Raw genomic sequence first — 16,497 nt, forward strand, 5'->3', positions numbered from 1 at the left:
CTACCTGGGTTCCAATTCTGGCTGCACCTCTTACTGTGTAATGATGGACAAGTCATTTAATATGTGCTGTGCCAAACATAATAGGGGGACATGGAGATGAATTAGACAAAGTCCCTGCACTCAGAGAGCTCTCACATATGTCAATGAATCATTGCACTGCAGGATAATAAGTGTGATACTCCAGGAATATACAAAATGTTCTATGGTTAATATGGAATCGTCTGTCTCCAGGAAAGTGTGAGGGCAGAGAAGGCATTTGGAGTGATACTGGAGCTGTGCAGCGGAGCCTACTCAGGTCCTCCCAAATCCATTCTTCTCTTCTTCCTGAGTAATATAGCTCTTTCCCAGCTGGGAATACAGCCATCCAGAATAAAGACTACATTTCCCATTCTCCTTTTCAGCTAAGTGTAGCCATGTGACTATGTTCTGACCAATGGGATGTCAGTAAAAGTGGTAAGAACCATTTCTGGGATGTGTCTTTAAAGGAAGGGTACATGTCCTTCTTTCTGCTGGCTGGGAGGTAGACTTGATGGCTGGAGCTGAAGCAGCTGAAACTTGGACATGAGCCTTTTGCTGAGGATGATAGTACAACAAGACAGAAGGAGCCTTGATTGGCCTATGTTTACCTAAGAGAGATATAGAATTCCATTTTGTTTAAGCTATTCTCTTTCTCCTTTTTTTCCCCCATCATTTGCAGCTAAGCCAAATCTTAACTAATACAAACTAAATCTGAAAAAAAATGAATATAAGTTCACCAAGGAATATTTCAAACAGAGGGAACGGCAGGTACAAAGGCTTAGGGTCCTGAAAGAGGCGGTATGCTCAGGGAATGCCAGGGGTTTGTGTGGCAGGAGATGAGGCCAGAAGTGGGTTGGGACAGCCACAGCAGAGCACGGACTGAATAGGGAGGACCATGGCAGGGAAACCTGCTGGGGGCTACAAATGTGATCAAGGTGAGAGACAGTGGTGTGGTAAAATGACCAGTGGTGGAAATGGAGGGGAGGAGATCGATTCAAGATACATTTAGAAGCAAAAAACAGGAGTTTATGAATGTGTGTGTTTAAGTATATGGAGTGGGCGTATCATCAGAGGAAGTCTGGGCTTTTTGGCTTCTCCTCCTCAGAGGCCCTGTGGGTGGAGTTCAGCCTTTCCCCATGGGGAGAATCCTCCTCTTGCTCCCATTCTTTGGGCCCCATGTCCCTGGCCCAGATGCCTCTCATGATGTCATCTTCACCCCATCAAACTTCCCCAGCTTGTTCCAGGATTATTTCATAAATTGGAAGGTGGGTGGGTCTTCAACCCTATAAATGCTGGCTCTTCCCAGGCTGCCTGAGTAGCCCGTGGTGGAGGTGTCAAGGGCTGCTCAGGTTCAGGCAGCTGGACACTGTCCCTGTCTGGTTGGGGCACAGTGCTTCTGGGCAGTTGAGTAAGAGCCGGGCCCTCAGCAGACAAACAGTCTTGTCTCTATTGGTGGGTCAGCCAGTAGGTCCACAGGAAGGTTGGAAGTCAAGGAGTTTGGGGGAACTGGGTGAGGAGTTCAGGCCCACTCCTTGTAAAACTTTCCAGGAAGCGCTTTTCTACTGGGGCAGCATCCAGTTACTAGGGTACTCATTAACCCCCTGGGTACCAGGAAAGGGCAGGAGGTAAGCACTGGGAGGCAGCTGAGGTCACCCTTCTTTGAACTTCCACGTGGTATTTACTCAGAGCAATTGTTGCCAGAGGCCCAGGCCCTGGACTATAAAGCGGAATGTCTGCTCTCTGTGCCCAGAACCGAGCAGGTGAGCAGCCAGGGCAGAGGGATGTGGGTCGGAGTCCTAAGGGAGGGGACTGAGCAGAGAGCTGTGGGTGGGAACTAAGAATTAAGGACCTCCTCTTAGAGCACTTTGGCAGAGTAGCTTCTTCCCCCACCCCCGGGATACCTCAGTTTTCCCAGCCGTGAAATGGGGGCAGGAATAGGTGAGCAGGGGAGTGGTGGCAGAAGTGGCTGAGGGAGCTGCTCCTGGGGTCTCCTGGGCGGGGTGGGGTCAGGGGGGAACCTTTACAAAGCAGTTTGAGCTCCACAAACTCTATATGATGTGATGAGGTGAAAAAGGAGCCCCCCAACCCATCCCAGGAAGACACCCTTTCCCTCCCAGCCACATTCAACTAGGTCAGTCCTCTTAAGCCCTGGTAGCTCTGAGCTCCCTACACCCAGGGGAGGGTTAACAGATTTGGGGCAAGTCCCATGGGAGGTGTCCCTTCTTTGCTTCTTCACTCTCACCAGGCCTCCGTTCACCTTTCTTCTCAGAGAACATCATGGCAAGTATGGCTGCAGTTCTGACCTGGGCTCTGGCCCTCCTCTCAGGTGGGTCTCCAACCCTGACTTCACTGTGGAGGAGTGGGTGGAGGCTGGACTGAGGGGTCCGTCCACCCTGGGGGAGGAAACCCATCCCCTGTTCACCTGCTCCCTCTCCACAGTGCTTTCAATCACCCAGGCACGGAAAGGCTTCTGGGACTACTTCAGCCAGAGCAGCACGGACAAAGGCAGGGTGGAGCAGATCCAGCAGCAGAAGCTGGCACGGGAGCCCACGTGAGTGGCCAGGGCAAGGGGTGCGGTCAAAGGGAGAAGACACCCAGAGGGTGGGATGATGCAGTGCCTGATTGCTCAACCTGTGGTCCTCCCTGGGAAGAGAACAGAGCGGTGCTAGCTCTGCCCTCTATCCTGGCCTTCCTGGGCTGTTCAGCAGCCCCTGCCGGCAGCCTCCGCCTTTGATCTCTCTTTAGCTGCTGCCTCCATGCCCTCTGAGGCGTGGGACCAGGGAGCAGGGGAGAGGGCCCCCCCATTGCAGCCTCCAGAACGAAAGGATTATGTGAGAGGCCAGGTGCCTCCGTGCACAAGGAATTGGGAAGTGTTCACCTGGATATGTGTATGCCATGTGTTTGTACTTCCTGTGGGAGGAGTCATGGTTGGCTTGGGTTAGTACTGGAGACCCGGCTTTGGGGCCACCGCCCTGCATCCTTGGTTTCTCCATAGGATCAGTGAGTGACATCTTTGGGGCAAAGGAGATGAGTGTGCTAGCAGTCTGATGGCCTGATTGTCTGTCTCCTTCCCCAGGAGCCTGAAAGACAGACTTGAGCCAGACGTCAGCAATATGAACAACTTCCTGGAAAAGCTGGGCCCTTTGAATGGGCAGGGGAGGGAGCCTCCCGGGCTCCCACACGACCCGGTGGGCATGCGGCAGCAGCTGCAGGAGGAGCTGGAGGAAGTGAGGAAGCGTCTGGAGCCCTACATGGCCGAGGTGCACGAGCGCGTGGGCTGGAACCTGGAGGGGTTGCGGCGGCAGCTGCAGCCCTACACGGTGGAGCTGATGGAGCAGGTGGCCCTGCGCGTGCAGGAGCTGCAGGAGCAGCTGCGCGTGGTCGGAGAGGGCACCAAGGCCCAGCTGCTGGGGGGCGTGGAAGAGGCGCGGAGCCTGCTGCAGGAGCTGCAGGACCACGTGGCAAACCACACTGGCCGCGTGAAGGAGCTCTTCCACCCGTACGCGGAGCGCCTGGTGACCGGCATCGGGCACCACGTGCAGGAGCTGCACCGCAGCGTGGCGCCGCACGCGGCCGCCAGCCCGGCGCGCCTCAGCCGCTGCGTGCAGGTGCTCTCGCGCAAGCTCACGCTCAAGGCCAAGGCCCTGCACACGCGCATCCAGCAGAACCTCGACCAGCTGCGTGAAGAGCTCAGCGCCTTTGCTGGCGCCGGTGCTGACGGTGCAGAGGAAGAGGCCCAGCCGGACCCACAGGTGCTGTCTCAGGAGGTACGCCAACGACTCCAGGCTTTCCGCCACGACACCTTCCTGCAGATTGCCGCCTTCACCCGTGCCATTGACCAAGAGACCAAGCAGATCCAGCAGCAGCTGGCGCCACCTCCGCCAGGCCACAGCGCCTTCGCTCCAGAATTCCTACAAGGGGACCGAGGCAAGGCCCGGAGCGAGCTGCAGGCCCGCCTCGACGACCTGTGGGAAGACATCAACTACAGCCTTCGTGACCATAGTCCTGGCCATCTGGGGGAGCCCTGAGAGTCTACTTGTCCACGTCCCAGATTCTTGTCTGGGGAGCCCAAGATCTGAACCTCTAACATAGCTATGTCCTTGACAGTGGCCTTTTGGGCAGAGGGTGGAGGGCCCTGCACAGGATAGCTGAGGTCACTCAAAGGGCTGTTGTCCTAGGCCATCCAGCCACCTGCAATTCCCCCGTCCGGATGCATTACATTCACCAGGCTTTGCAAACCCGGCTTCCCGTGCTCATTTGGGAATCCTCCTGAGTTGCTCCATTCTGGGGTGGCGGGAGAGGGCGGGAAGGAGGCACTGTATGTGCAGGGTCATTATGTGCAAGCCTGTTGCCATGGTGCTGGAAGTCCGTGCCTCTTCTTCCCAGGGCCAGGCTCTGATCACTTCTGGCCACCTGGTGGCCACTGCTAGAGCTGGTCCACAGAGAGGAGCTCTTTTCTCCCCAGGACTGCCATGACAGCTTCTGTTGGGGGAAGAGAAGGGAGAAAGAGCAGAAAATATGATGAAGAGAACATGTGATGGTGTGTGTGTATATATCCCTGCTGGCTGATGCTGGTGTAGACAAATGGTGTGGGTCGTGATGGGAGGGAGCAGAGCCTGGATTTCCTTACATAACACTACATCTAAACAGCTGACTGAGCCCTCCAATCTGTGAGGGCTACTTAAAACTCTCTGGGGAGCCTACTGCGTGCCCTCCTCATCTCTGGCCCCTCCCTCCCGACTCCCAGGCGGAAGTCTAGATTTCTGACACAAATGAAATAGATGCTTATGATGGAAGCTTATTTGCCTGGTGTGACTCTCATTTGGACTATGTCTGAAAGCAGTGGCCTCACCACTATCCCCAAAGCACACCCATCACCCGCCTTCAATCCCTCGCTACTCTTTCTCATTGACCTCTTCCTAATCCAGTTGTATCGGAGGGGTGTTGCTCTGGCTGGGCTGACAGCTGTTTGTCACACCTGTGGTGTGCCTGGGTTAGAGACCCTTCCTCTGCACCTGCATTGTTCACCAGCCTGCTTACCACAGGACGGTGTGCATGAGGTATAGGCCCCTGAGGTGGCCTGTCTTCTTTGTCCAGGCTGTTCCAGATTTTGAATGGCCTCTTTTTATTTTTATTTTTTTTTGCGATACGTGGCCCTCTCACTGTTGTGGCCTCTCCCGTTGCGGAGCGCAGGCTCCGGACACACAGGTTCAGCGGCCATGGCTCACGGGCCCAGCCGCTCTGCGGCATGTGGGATCTTCCTGGACCGGGGCACGAACCCGTGTCCCCTGCATCGGCAGGCGGACTCTCAACCACTGCGCCACCAGGGAAGCCCCTGAATGGCCTCTTCTTTGACTGTCCCTCTTTTTATGACTGACCCTCTTGTTGGATCCTCAAACTCATACCCCCACCCCCATTCCCCATGTACATATTCACTTGGGGGCAACCAAACTCCTCATAGCTCCCTGGGAAGTCTAAAATTGGGGGTGGCTGAAGTGGAGGGAAGAGGAGAGAGGAAAGGGTAAACACACCCAGTCCAGTACCCTTAGAACATCCAGGGCAGCACCCTTTCCTCCCGGCTTAGCCCACCCTGCACAGAGTTCTCACTGCCACACTCCCTCATAGCACAGACCCCATCTGAATCGGGCCTCATCATGCCTGCAGACTGGATCTCTTCCATGACACCCTAGATTTAGCACCAGAAGTGGGAGAAAGGTGCCCAGGGAGAGGAGGTGCTGGGAAGGAAAGTTTACCCCCCAAAGAGGTGTTTTTGTTGGTGGTGGTTAGGAGATCAGGAGGGGTGAGTCAGCTGGGGTTGGATATGGTGGGGATGAGCCAATAGGGGTAAAAGTGAGGGCCGTGTATTTGAGGCAGGAATTTGGGCAGGTGTTTATGAGGACAGAAATAGGGAGTGAGAAGAACAGAAATGGAGACAGATTGAGGGACTAAGGGAGGGTGATCTAGAGCCTAGGCAGCATCTGGCCCAACGGCGGATCCAAGCAAACCCAGGGAGGAGCGCGCCTCCTCAGGGATACAGATGGACGGCCAGGCCCCTTGCCGTCAAGCCTCTCGTAGTTAGACTTGTGGACTAATAGTTAGAACCCAGTATGGCGGAGCTATTGCAAAGGAGCAAAAAACTGCCCTGGGTCTGAGAGGACGCCCTGGGGGCAGTGACGCCTGAATTGAGGTGGAGGCAAAGCCTGGATCCGGCTGGCTTTGGAAGTCTGGACCGAATAATCCCGGCAACTGGAAAACCGCGTGTCAGGTACTGTTCCCCGAGGGGAGTCCTCGGCCTCTTTAAGGATGGGCGGGGCGGTAGCTGGCGGAAGTGCCGGAGGAAGGGGTGGGGCCAAGAGAGGCGCAGAAGACCGAAGTTGGGGCCTGAGCAGCGCGTGGTCATGTTGGCCAGTGGGGCTGTGGATCCTGGCCTCCCGGCGGCTGCTGCTGCCCCCTCGCCCGTCCAGACCCGACAGCCCGGGACGGGGCACTTGTTCCGGCCTATTAGCGCTGATGACGAGGAGCAGCAGCCTACCGAGATCGAATCGCTGTGCATGAACTGCTACCGTAATGTGAGGCGGGGGCGCGGCCACGGGCGGCTGGAGGGTTGGTTTGAGGAGGGGAGGAGCGGGGGTCGGCGACCTGGCCAGGCTGGTCCAGTTGGGGACCCGGAGGCGAGGCACGCCCGGGGGTCAGTAGATGGGGGATGGGGGTTTCATTGGTTCTTTCCCTAACTGTCTTCTGCTTCCCTAGGGCATGACGCGCCTCCTGCTCACCGAGATTCCCTTCTTTAGAGAAATAATCGTGAGCTCCTTTTCCTGCGAGCACTGTGGCTGGAACAACACGGAGATCCAGTCGGCAGGCAGGATACAGGACCAGGGAGTGCGCTATACTTTGACCGTCAGGGCCCAGGAGGTGAGAGGAGCCCAGAGCAGTTACCCTAGTGTCCTAGAGAAAGCTTGGGGACTGGAGTCATAGCTCTGGTCCAGGTGGTCGGACCTCAAATAAATCCACTTAAGTGTTCAAGCCTCAGTTTCCTCCTTTGTAAAATGGCGTTGGTGCTGTCATCTGCTCAGGTGAGGTAAGACTTGTGAAAGCGCTTTGTAAACTTTGTCAGAAAGTATCAAATGAGCAGTAGTTATGAATAGTACTCTCATCGTTTGGGTAGCTGGTTTTCACATCAAGGTACTATTCCGCAGGAGTAGTCCGGACTCCCCCTAGTGGAGAGAGGAAGAGACAGCTGGGCTGGGGCCTCTGAGGGTGGTGGTTGGGGGGGGGCACTCTGTTATTTCCTGAGAAGAACCTGTATTGTTGAGACCTCTGTGGACTGAAGGTTTTTCTTTCTGCCCAGGACATGAACAGAGAAGTAGTGAAGACTGACTCTGCCACCACAAGGATCCCAGAGCTGGATTTTGAAATTCCTGCCTTCAGCCAGAAAGGAGGTAAGTTTAAGGTCAGAGTGTTTGCACTGTTCATGCCTAGCTCAAATCTTACTTTCTTGCAAAACTCCTGGTACCAGGCCTAGTGGCTTGTGTGTGGGTTTGGCCACATCATTGTGATCTTCACTGGTTTAACATAAACAGAAAGCTTAGGTGAAGCAGCTTAAGATAGTATTGGGTTGGCCAAAAGCTTCGTCCGGGTTTTTCCACATCATCTTACAGAAAAACCAGAATGAGTTAGAGGTGAATGGAACCTTGTTCCCTGCCTCCTTATTTTACAGGTGAAATCAAGGCCCAGAGGGTTCAAGTGAACTGCCCAGGGTCCTGCAGGCACTTGATAGCGAAGTGAAGACTGACCAGTCTTTTGTTCTTCCTCACCAGCTCTGACTACTGTTGAAGGATTGATCAGCCGTGCCGTCTCTGGCCTGGAGCTGGATCAGCCCTCACGAAGGGTGAGCTGGGGTTTTCTGATGGCGGCAGCTCAAGGAAAAATTATTTATGTACACTTGTTCCCCTTCCCACGTGGCTGAGCTGTCTCTGATTGAATGTTGGAGAACTTTGTGGGGAAGCACACAGCGATGTTATAGCTGCCTGGATGTTGCATATGCTGTACCACTATTCCTTTCCACTTCCCCTCCCCCACTGTACATTGAGGCCTCTTCCCAGACAGACACTGTAACATTGCCTCCAAAGACCCTTTCCTGATATTCTTGGGCTTATCTGTGCTTCCTGAGTGTTCCATTGTATCTTATGTTTATTATGACATTTCATATATACATATATATATATGTATGAAATAATATAATTGCAAATTTAGTCATCTGTCGTCTTAACTGGCTGTGGAGCCCCATGAGAGGGCTCTGGTTCATTTACTGTTATCTATAACCTGGCACAAATGCCTGGACTAAATGGCTGAATGAGTGAGACAATGAGGCTCATCTGGCACCGCCCATAAACTTCAAACTAATTTGCTACCTCTTATCGTGAAGCCTGAGTCTCTGTTCCCAGTCACACTAAGACAGGTGGTGGCTTCCTGTCGGAAGTGATGGGGGCATAAATTCTATCCCCAGGGCTGATCTTTTACTCTTTGTTCCTGTCAGGCGAATGAAGAAGCCACGGCTGAAAGAATTGATGAGTTCATTGTCAAACTGAAGGAGCTAAAGCAAGTGGCCTCTCCTTTCACCCTGGTGAGTACTGAGGGACTCCAGGTGCCCTAGATTTAGGGTAGGAGGGACCATTAAGACAGTCTGAGATTTTTCTGTGGTGCCTCTGTGGTCTGATGGTAGGTGGAGGATCGTACATGATTTCTTGTTATAACTGCTCTCTCGTTACCCATCTGTTAGATCATTGATGATCCCTCAGGGAACAGCTTTGTGGAAAACCCACATGCTCCCCGGAAAGATGATGCCCTGGTGATCACACACTATAATCGGACTCTACAGCAGGAAGAGATGCTGGGGCTCCAGGTAAGTGCCCTGAAGAAGCCAGAAGAATGCTCTGGAATTATCTTGCACTCCGATTGCTGGGAGTCAGTGGGAACTTATTTTGCTGCTGCCGCCCTGTGTACGCTATCTCAGCATGTGTGTGCCTCCCCTCTAGCTCACTTAAGGACTTTGGGTAAACTTTACAACACAGGACAGCAGTGGCTGTGATCCTATCCTAAGCTCTGTTCTTCCCTTGCCTGGGGCTTTGCTTTCCAACTTCTCTGTTAAACCCACGAGGTGGCAGCTGACGTAAGCAAGCCAGAGCATTTTCTCTCACAATGGGGCAGGGTGTTGGCGAGGCTGAGGTCTGTGTGCCAACGTATGATTTGCATCTCTGCTACTTTAGGCAGAGGAACCAGAAGAGAAACCAGAAGAGGAAGATCTCAGAAACGAAGTGAGTCACATTGGCAACTGTGGAGGAAGGAGCAGAGTGGTGGGCTGAGACTGACGGCTGTTCACGGGTGGCCGCCAGTGTACCAGCTGAATGTCTTCAGCCTGAGCAGGCTTCACCTGCTTGGGAGGGCTCACTCTACGTCCCCTGTTGTGTTCCAGGTGCTCCAGTTCAACACCAACTGCCCGGAATGCAATGCTCCAGCCCAGACCAACATGAAGCTAGTTCGTATCTTTTGTCGGGCAGTTGGGTTGCTCTTCATCTGACTCAGGCATGAAGATTATATTCAAGCTGGAGAGTACTCCCTTCAGGGAAAGCACAAGGCTTTATTCCGAGCGATGAGAGGGATGTTGCCTTTGATGAGACCGTGCACCTTGGCTTTTGGGTTCAAAGAGAGAATTAGGCCATGGTCTCTAGGCTCCTGCGTGTGGCCTGAGCCATGTCATCAAACACTGATGAACAGCGATCGCCGTGGGTGGTGACCTTGCCCTCTTCTGGGGGGCTGTCTGAGTTAGGCTGCTTCTTGTGATCTCTTTCCTGCAGTCCTGGGACCAGCAGCTGTGTGTTTGTGGGGTTCGGATTTGTTCTTCCCCACAGGGTGGTCTTGCTGTCCTGGAAGCAGATTTCCTTAATTCCATCTTCCAGAAATTCCCCACTTTAAGGAGGTTATCATCATGGCTACCAACTGCGAGAACTGCGGCCATCGGACCAATGAGGTGGGTGGGCTTCATCGTTTGGGAAGAGTAGCTTTCATCCTTTCTGAAGCTGCTTAGGGTGAGGAGCTCTTGAACTAGAAATTAGCTTAGAGAAGAAAAGTTAGAGATAGCATAACTTGTTGAAGACATTCAAAGTTGGTTATATGGAAGAGAGAGAACTACTTTTTGACCTACAGCTCAGAGGGGTAGAAGAGCAGGGAGGCAGATTTTGACTCAGTAATAAAAAACTTTCAAGGTCTATCTGAATGTAGAGTGGGCTGCCTTGGAGGGTTGTAAATTCCCTTTTCCTGAGTGTATTCACGCATAAGCTGTTTCAATTCTTAAACCAGAAAATTATAAAGGGAATCTACACACTAGTTGCAGTTGGAAGTCCCTTTCAGCCCCAAGAGTCATTTTTTTAACCGTGAATTCGTTTCTTGGCAATCTGGGGTGAATCTTTGGCAGGCTGCCGGTGCTGGGCACTCTGCTTCTGGCCAGCTTTCAGTGATTTTGGTTTGGGTGACTGCTGCCACTGTTGGTTTAGAAAGCACTGTCCTTGGTAGCCATTAGGGGGCCTGATTGGAGGTCCAAGCCTACTCCCCCAGCCCTTCCGGGTCTCCCCGCACCAGGTGAGGATGGGTGTCTCCTCTGCTGCTGCTCCTGGCACTGCTGTCTGTTGCAGGTGAAATCTGGAGGTGCAGTAGAGCCCTTGGGCACCAGGATCACCTTCTACATCACTGATCCCTCAGATATGACTCGAGACCTGCTCAAGGTAACAACCTGCTTGGGGAAGTGACTCTCCTCTGCACGTGGCTGTCTCTGTCGAGGGGGAATTTGTCTTTTCTCAATCATATCCTGGCGTTGTGAAGTACCTCCTTACTTCCTTGGGTTTGAGGATCCCTGAGCAGAGTTAATCCATGGTAGGAAGTGCAGATTCAGAAGGTGACCCCTAAGCTCTTTCTGATGACTTGGCAGCCTTTTGCCTCTAGTGTCTGTGAGGGCCCTTGTTTCTGATCTCTAATGACAGGATGTCTGCTGTCATTAGAGCATAGATCTCTAATGACAGGATGTCTGCTGGAGCCATGACTCAGAATGCCCCCTTTTAAGGTTGGTTCTAGGAGTGAGTCTAGCTTTAATTGGAGATTCAGAGAAAACTGGGACAGCTGACTTTGTCCCCAGATTATCACTGGTGGTACTAATTTGGCAGGAGGACTCTGCTTAGCTTTCTCTAGCAGCTCCTGATTTAAAGCCTAATTTGATCTCTCATCTCACAGTCCGAGACATGTAGTATGGAAATCCCAGAGCTGGAATTTGAACTGGGAATGGCTGTCCTTGGGGGCAAGTTCACCACACTGGAGGGGATACTGAAGGACATCCGGGAACTGGTGAGTCCCCTGAGTATAGTGCATGGCATCTTCCACAGTGCAGCTGTGGGGAAGGGGCTGGAAGGCTGCAAAGGTCCTAGTTTGTGGAGCTGATAACTGAGGTTTCTTTGCTTTAAAGCTGATTTGAGAGGCTTAAATATTATTTTGGATTGTGATGATAAGTTTGTTGGAAATTCAGAATGGAAATTCTCACACCTAATTCTGGGCTGATGTAGATATTTTGCGGTTTTGGGTAAGTCATTTATTTCACTGTAAAATGGGGTCATGAGGGTCCTTCCAGCACCTAAAAAAGTCCCGAACATACATATATATGTGTGTGCTGACTTAACCCATATGTTTATCCTCTTAATGAATCATTTTGCTTAACTGGTTATCAGTCGTCGGGCATTTTGTCTTTGTAAATTATACTTTATTTTGCACTTCTTCCAATGAGGACTAGAGATCATATTTAAGAACATTTCTATAGTTTTTGTTTCATGTTGCCCGTTATCATCTTGGCAGATTAATTCACACGGTTTTAGGGGTGGCCGCCTAGGTCAGAAAGGCGGTGCGGCACAAATGGCAACCAAGCTTCCCTGACAGGCACCCCTGTCACCCCGCACCAGGTTTATGGTTAAGCCTATCAAACATGGAGCCAGTATTCTAGCAGTTTGGATGCCATTTATTGCAGGTGACCAAGAACCCTTTCACACTGGGCGACAGTTCCAGTCCTGGCCGGACAGAGAAACTGCAGGAGTTTAGGCAGAAGTTGAACCAGGTGAGAGGACTCTGGCCGGTCAGTGCTTGTGGTCCTGGGGCTCCAGTGAACAAGAAGCTGCATACCCTTTCTTGCCACATGTAAACATCTAACCGACATGTTGGGGATTCTCTTGGTTTCTGATATCCCATGCCATCTCCTTTCTTGGTTTTCTCCCTTTTTTCTGTTGGAGCCTCTTCTCCAGTAGCTTCTTAAGAAAATGCATGGGAAGTAAAATTTCTGGGACTTTGCATGTCTGAAAATTTTTTTATTCCACCTTTTTTTAAAAATTAATATTTTAATTTTGGCTGCACTGAGTCTTCGTTGCTGCACACGGGCTTTCTGTAGCTGCGGCGAGCGGGGGCTACCCTTCCTTGTGGTGTGCGGGCTTCCCATTGCGGTGGCTTCTCTTGTGGAACACGGGGTCCAGGCACATGGGCTTCAGTAGTTGTGGCACGTGGGCTCAGTAGTTGTGGTTCACGGGCTCTAGAGTGCAGACTCAGTAGCTGTGGCGCAAGGGCTTAGTTGCTCCGCGGCATGTGGGATCTTCCCGGACCAGGACTCAAACCTGGGTCCCTTGCATTGGCAGGCGGATTCTTATCCAGTGCACCACCAGGGAAGTCCTTATTCTACTCTTATATTAGATTAATGGCTGGGAATAGAATTCTAGGATGGAAATAATTTTTTATCAGAATTTCTAAGGTCTTCCAGTTTCCCACTAATGTCTTTCAGTTTCCCAGTTTGGCTGTTGAGAAGTTTGAAGGCATTCTGATTCCCTATCTTTTGTTTGTGACCTATTCTTGCGATACTTTTGTGTCCCCTGTGATGTAAAATTTCAGGATGTGACTTGGTGTACGTGGGTCAATTTTCAACCATTGTCGCTAAGCACTTGGTGGGTTCTTTGAATCTGGAAACTCATGTGGCTCAGTTCTAGGAAGCTTTTAAAAAGTATTCTATTGCTTCCCCTCTGTTCTCTCTTTCTGAAATCCCTATGTTTTGGATGTTAGACTGACTTGTCTGGTCTTCTGTAATTTACTTATTTTTTTGTCCTGTTTTCAGTTTCTTTGTGTTTGCTCTACTCTTGGAGATTATCTTAATTTTCCAACCCTTCAATTGAGTTTTTCATTTCCACTGACATTTTTATTTTCCAAGTGGCTTTTGGTCTTTCAATACTTTCTCCTCCTTTTAAAAAAGTAGCATCCTGTTGTTTTAAGGATGTAGTATTTTTTTCTCTTTGAGAATATTAATTTTGGGTTTTTTTTTTGACATTTTATTTTCCTCGCATAGTTTCCATTTCCTCTTAAGGTTTTTTTTCCCATTTGATTTCTGTCTTTCAATATTACGGGCTTTGCTCAGATGTCTGGTAGTCATTGGTTGTCTATTTAAAAGTAGAGGACTAAAACATCTGAGTGGGGTGAGTCTTGCTGACGTTGGGCTCGTTGGAGGGGGATTTAGCTTGGCCATTTTGTTGAGGTAACTCCAGTGCCAGAGTTGTTAGGTGTTTCCTCTTGGGCTGGTCAGATTCCCATCAGTGGGTGTTCCGTTTCCTGTCTTGAGGGTGGAGGCTTGGCTGGCAGTGTTCTGAGAGCTGAGTGTGGGAAGAGGGCTGGGGTGTGTGTATGTCTGTTTCCAATAAGGGTACATTGACTTCTGTTCTTGATTTCTTTCCCTCTACCCTCAACTGGGCGAGTGTCCCCCTGTCCATAGTGTGCTGTGGTAACTTCTCCACAGAATTCTCTTTTATTGGGGTGGGGCAAGGGCAGTCGTTGGTCTGTTTGGAATGGGAGAGGAGATTGGGGATGCCGGATTGCTTCTTAAATAGCTGTCTAACAGTCTTTATTTTAGATTCTCTCCACTCCACCTCTAGAGGCACCTTCATTTCACCAATTCTTAAAACTTTGGGGGATTCTGCTGTGTAAATTGGGTTGGTTTCTGTGTGGCAGACATAGTCCCTTCCTGCCAGCAGCTATGTAAGATTTACATGCTCATGCTGTATTCTGTCTCCTTTAGATCATTGAGGGTAACATGAAGGCCCACTTTGTTATGGATGATCCAGCAGGAAACAGCTACTTGCAGGTACTGTAGACCTTCCCTGGTATTTCACAGAGATATCTTTTCTGACCTTCCTTAAATATGTATCATTTCTCCAGAAACTGAGAGACTTAATTCTAAATGAACTGCTTTTTATCAAGGAACCTTTTAGCAGAAATTGGAACATAAGAGAGGAAGGGGGAAGGTGTATGGGACAGTAAGTGTGTGTCAAGAGGGGGAAAAAGGAGACTCCCAGGTTCCTTCTTCCTCTAGTCTAGCTCGAGTCCCAGCTCTAAGTCCAGCAGTGGCATTTTCATTTTGCAAATCTGACTGTGGATTGAGGAGAAATGGTGCCTTGTCCAGAGGCCAAGATGGGAAAAGGCTTTAAGCTGACTAGGGAGATACTCTGGTGATTAACAGTAACTTTAACATTTATTGAGCAGTTATTATGGGTCAGGCAAAACTGTTCTAAGGTCTCTCCACTGTTAAGACTATGCTACTCTCTTCGTAAGAAGGTGCAGATAGAAAGTTTTTCTCCCTGCAGTCCCACTTCTAGCCCATGTGGGTTCTGTTGCTGCCCACGAGTTGAGCCTAGCCATGGGGTGTTGGAGGCCCTTAAAAAGAGAATAAAGGGACTTCCTTGGTGGTCCAGTGGTTAGGACTCTGCTTCCACTGCAGGGGGCGCACGTTCAATCCCCGGTCAGGGAATTAAGATCCCGCATGGCGTGCAGCCAAAAACAAAACAAAACAAAAAGGAATAAACACCTCCTTAAGGTCCTGGGAAAGTGGGAATTGGAAGCTGTCTGGGGGGGTGGGGGTGGCAGGATGGCACAGGCACTGATGGTCTGTCCTTGGCCTTGCAGAACGTGTACGCACCAGAAGATGATCCTGAGATGAAGGTGGAGCACTATAATCGCACATTTGACCAAAACGAGGAACTGGGGCTCAATGACATGAAGACGGAGGGCTATGAGACAGGTCTGGCTTCCCAGCGGTAGCCGTGGGTGGTTCCCGGCCAGCCTCCAGTGCTGCTCAGACCGCAGGGTTATTTATTGCTATTGGAAAAGACTGGAGTGGCCTCCCTACCAGGCCTTGCCCATGTGGGGAGGACACCTGGTCTGAGTCAGAGATCTGAGCACAATTTCTGAACAGTTTGTGACGGAAACGCAAGCCTCTTGGGTTACTTGACCTTGTTTTGGAGGATTTGAATTGGCCTGCGAAGAAACCCAGAAATGAACCCTCAGGCATGTCATTGTCATTTTTTTCCTATAAAGTCTTTACCCTCCCTCCACACAATGCTCTCTCATGTCAAGTTGGAACTCTGAAGAGCTGGAGAAGGTGAAGACAGCTATGGCTGGAGTTTGGAAGTTGGTTTGGGTGTATAAAATACTGACTCTCAACAGGAAGAGAGTCTTCTGAGGGGAGGGAGTCTAGGACAGGTGAAGAAGTTCTCATTAAAATGGTGGCTTTCAAACAGCACTGGCCTCTGAAATCACTCTGTCCTTGTTTTATTATTATTTATTATTATTTTATTTTTATTTTGCACTCTGTCCTTGTTTGTTATGCTGGTAGAATTCAACCTCCTGAAGAACATTTTCTCCGGTGTGGCTACTGTAATTTGGGGACTGGAGCTGGCATTTCACTCATTCCTTCAATAGATGTTTGAGTGCTTGCTTTGTGCCTGGCACATCATAGAACTGAACAAAATAAAGCTCTGCTTTCACGGAGCTTCAAGTGTAGTGGGGAAAATTGGCAAACAGAGTGGGTGGGGGGTTGACAAGAAACCAACGAGTAGAACAGTGTCAGATTAATCACCATGTTATGGAGGAATGTCAAGCAGGGAAGGGGTCTGGGTAGTGCCAGGGAAGGTGGGGGCATTAGCTTTATTAGATGGAACTGCAGAGACAGGGCAAAACTTAGACCATGCCACTGGTCGTGAATGCATTTGATCCTGCGTAACTGCCCTGTGAGGCAGGGTTAAGACCTGAGCTTAGTCTTGTCAGGCTAAGGTTTGGTACTGAGTAGAAAGGGTAGAGGTGGAACTGAAGACAGAAATGGGCAGGAGGCGATGGGGTGGAGAGGACTATACTGGTCATGTTCACTGGAGCAGAAATATGAGACTTTCCCGATGTCTGCTGACACCAGGGTGGAGGCAGGGCTGTGGAGTTCAGCTTGAGATACACTGAAGTGTACTAGAAGCCAAGGCAGGGTTGTGGATGGGAGACCTGTGGGGCCCTGCAGCTAGTGAAGCCCTATCAGTCCAGTGCCCCCTTCTCATAGGCCCTGAGGGACCCAGCCTGCTCTTCTTCCTGGGCCTGTGC

The 16,497-nt window shown here is 50.8% G+C and overlaps 2 protein-coding genes across 3 annotated transcripts; both read left to right on the top strand.

The window, feature by feature from the left end:
• Nucleotides 1–1,349: 1,349 nt before the first annotated feature.
• On the top strand, nt 1,350–4,814 carry APOA5 (apolipoprotein A5). Of its 2 annotated transcripts, none has more exons than XM_082659067.1 (4): nt 1,350–1,426; nt 2,288–2,344; nt 2,458–2,569; nt 3,095–4,814. In XM_082659067.1, the coding sequence occupies exons 2-4, from the start codon at nt 2,296–2,298 to the stop codon at nt 4,044–4,046; spliced, it is 1,113 nt and encodes a 370-aa protein (XP_082515193.1). In that variant the 5' UTR covers nt 1,350–1,426; nt 2,288–2,295; the 3' UTR covers nt 4,047–4,814. The 2 variants fall into 2 exon arrangements, with proteins under 2 accessions (XP_082515193.1, XP_082515192.1); XM_082659066.1 differs by lacking the exon at nt 1,350–1,426 and adding an exon at nt 1,676–1,778.
• Nucleotides 4,815–5,245: 431 nt separating this feature from the next.
• Nucleotides 5,246–15,671, top strand: ZPR1 (ZPR1 zinc finger). The gene is made up of 14 exons (XM_082659388.1): nt 5,246–6,587; nt 6,769–6,930; nt 7,367–7,457; nt 7,836–7,906; nt 8,555–8,641; nt 8,798–8,920; nt 9,285–9,332; nt 9,491–9,557; nt 9,975–10,045; nt 10,707–10,796; nt 11,299–11,409; nt 12,080–12,166; nt 14,156–14,221; nt 15,040–15,671. The coding sequence occupies exons 1-14, from the start codon at nt 6,417–6,419 to the stop codon at nt 15,172–15,174; spliced, it is 1,380 nt and encodes a 459-aa protein (XP_082515514.1). The 5' UTR covers nt 5,246–6,416; the 3' UTR covers nt 15,175–15,671.
• The last annotated feature ends 826 nt before the right edge of the window (nt 15,672–16,497 follow it).

This window comes from Grampus griseus (genome assembly GCF_964374135.1).
Source record: "Grampus griseus genome assembly, chromosome: 8".
NCBI classification, from domain to species: domain Eukaryota; kingdom Metazoa; phylum Chordata; class Mammalia; order Artiodactyla; family Delphinidae; genus Grampus; species Grampus griseus.

Bases quoted from the DNA above. Each gene is read 5' to 3' on its own strand.
- APOA5 (XM_082659066.1), top strand. From the start codon at position 1,748: ATGTCTGCTCTCTGTGCCCAGAACCGAGCAG. The intron at 1,779-2,287 runs GTGAGCAGCCAG...CTTTCTTCTCAG, and splicing joins CTGTGCCCAGAACCGAGCAG to AGAACATCATGGCAAGTATG. The intron at 2,345-2,457 runs GTGGGTCTCCAA...CCCTCTCCACAG, and splicing joins GGCTCTGGCCCTCCTCTCAG to TGCTTTCAATCACCCAGGCA.
- ZPR1 (XM_082659388.1), top strand. From the start codon at position 6,417: ATGTTGGCCAGTGGGGCTGTGGATCCTGGCCTCCCGGCGGCTGCTGCT. The intron at 6,931-7,366 runs GTGAGAGGAGCC...CTTTCTGCCCAG, and splicing joins TGACCGTCAGGGCCCAGGAG to GACATGAACAGAGAAGTAGT. The intron at 14,222-15,039 runs GTACTGTAGACC...TTGGCCTTGCAG, and splicing joins CAGGAAACAGCTACTTGCAG to AACGTGTACGCACCAGAAGA.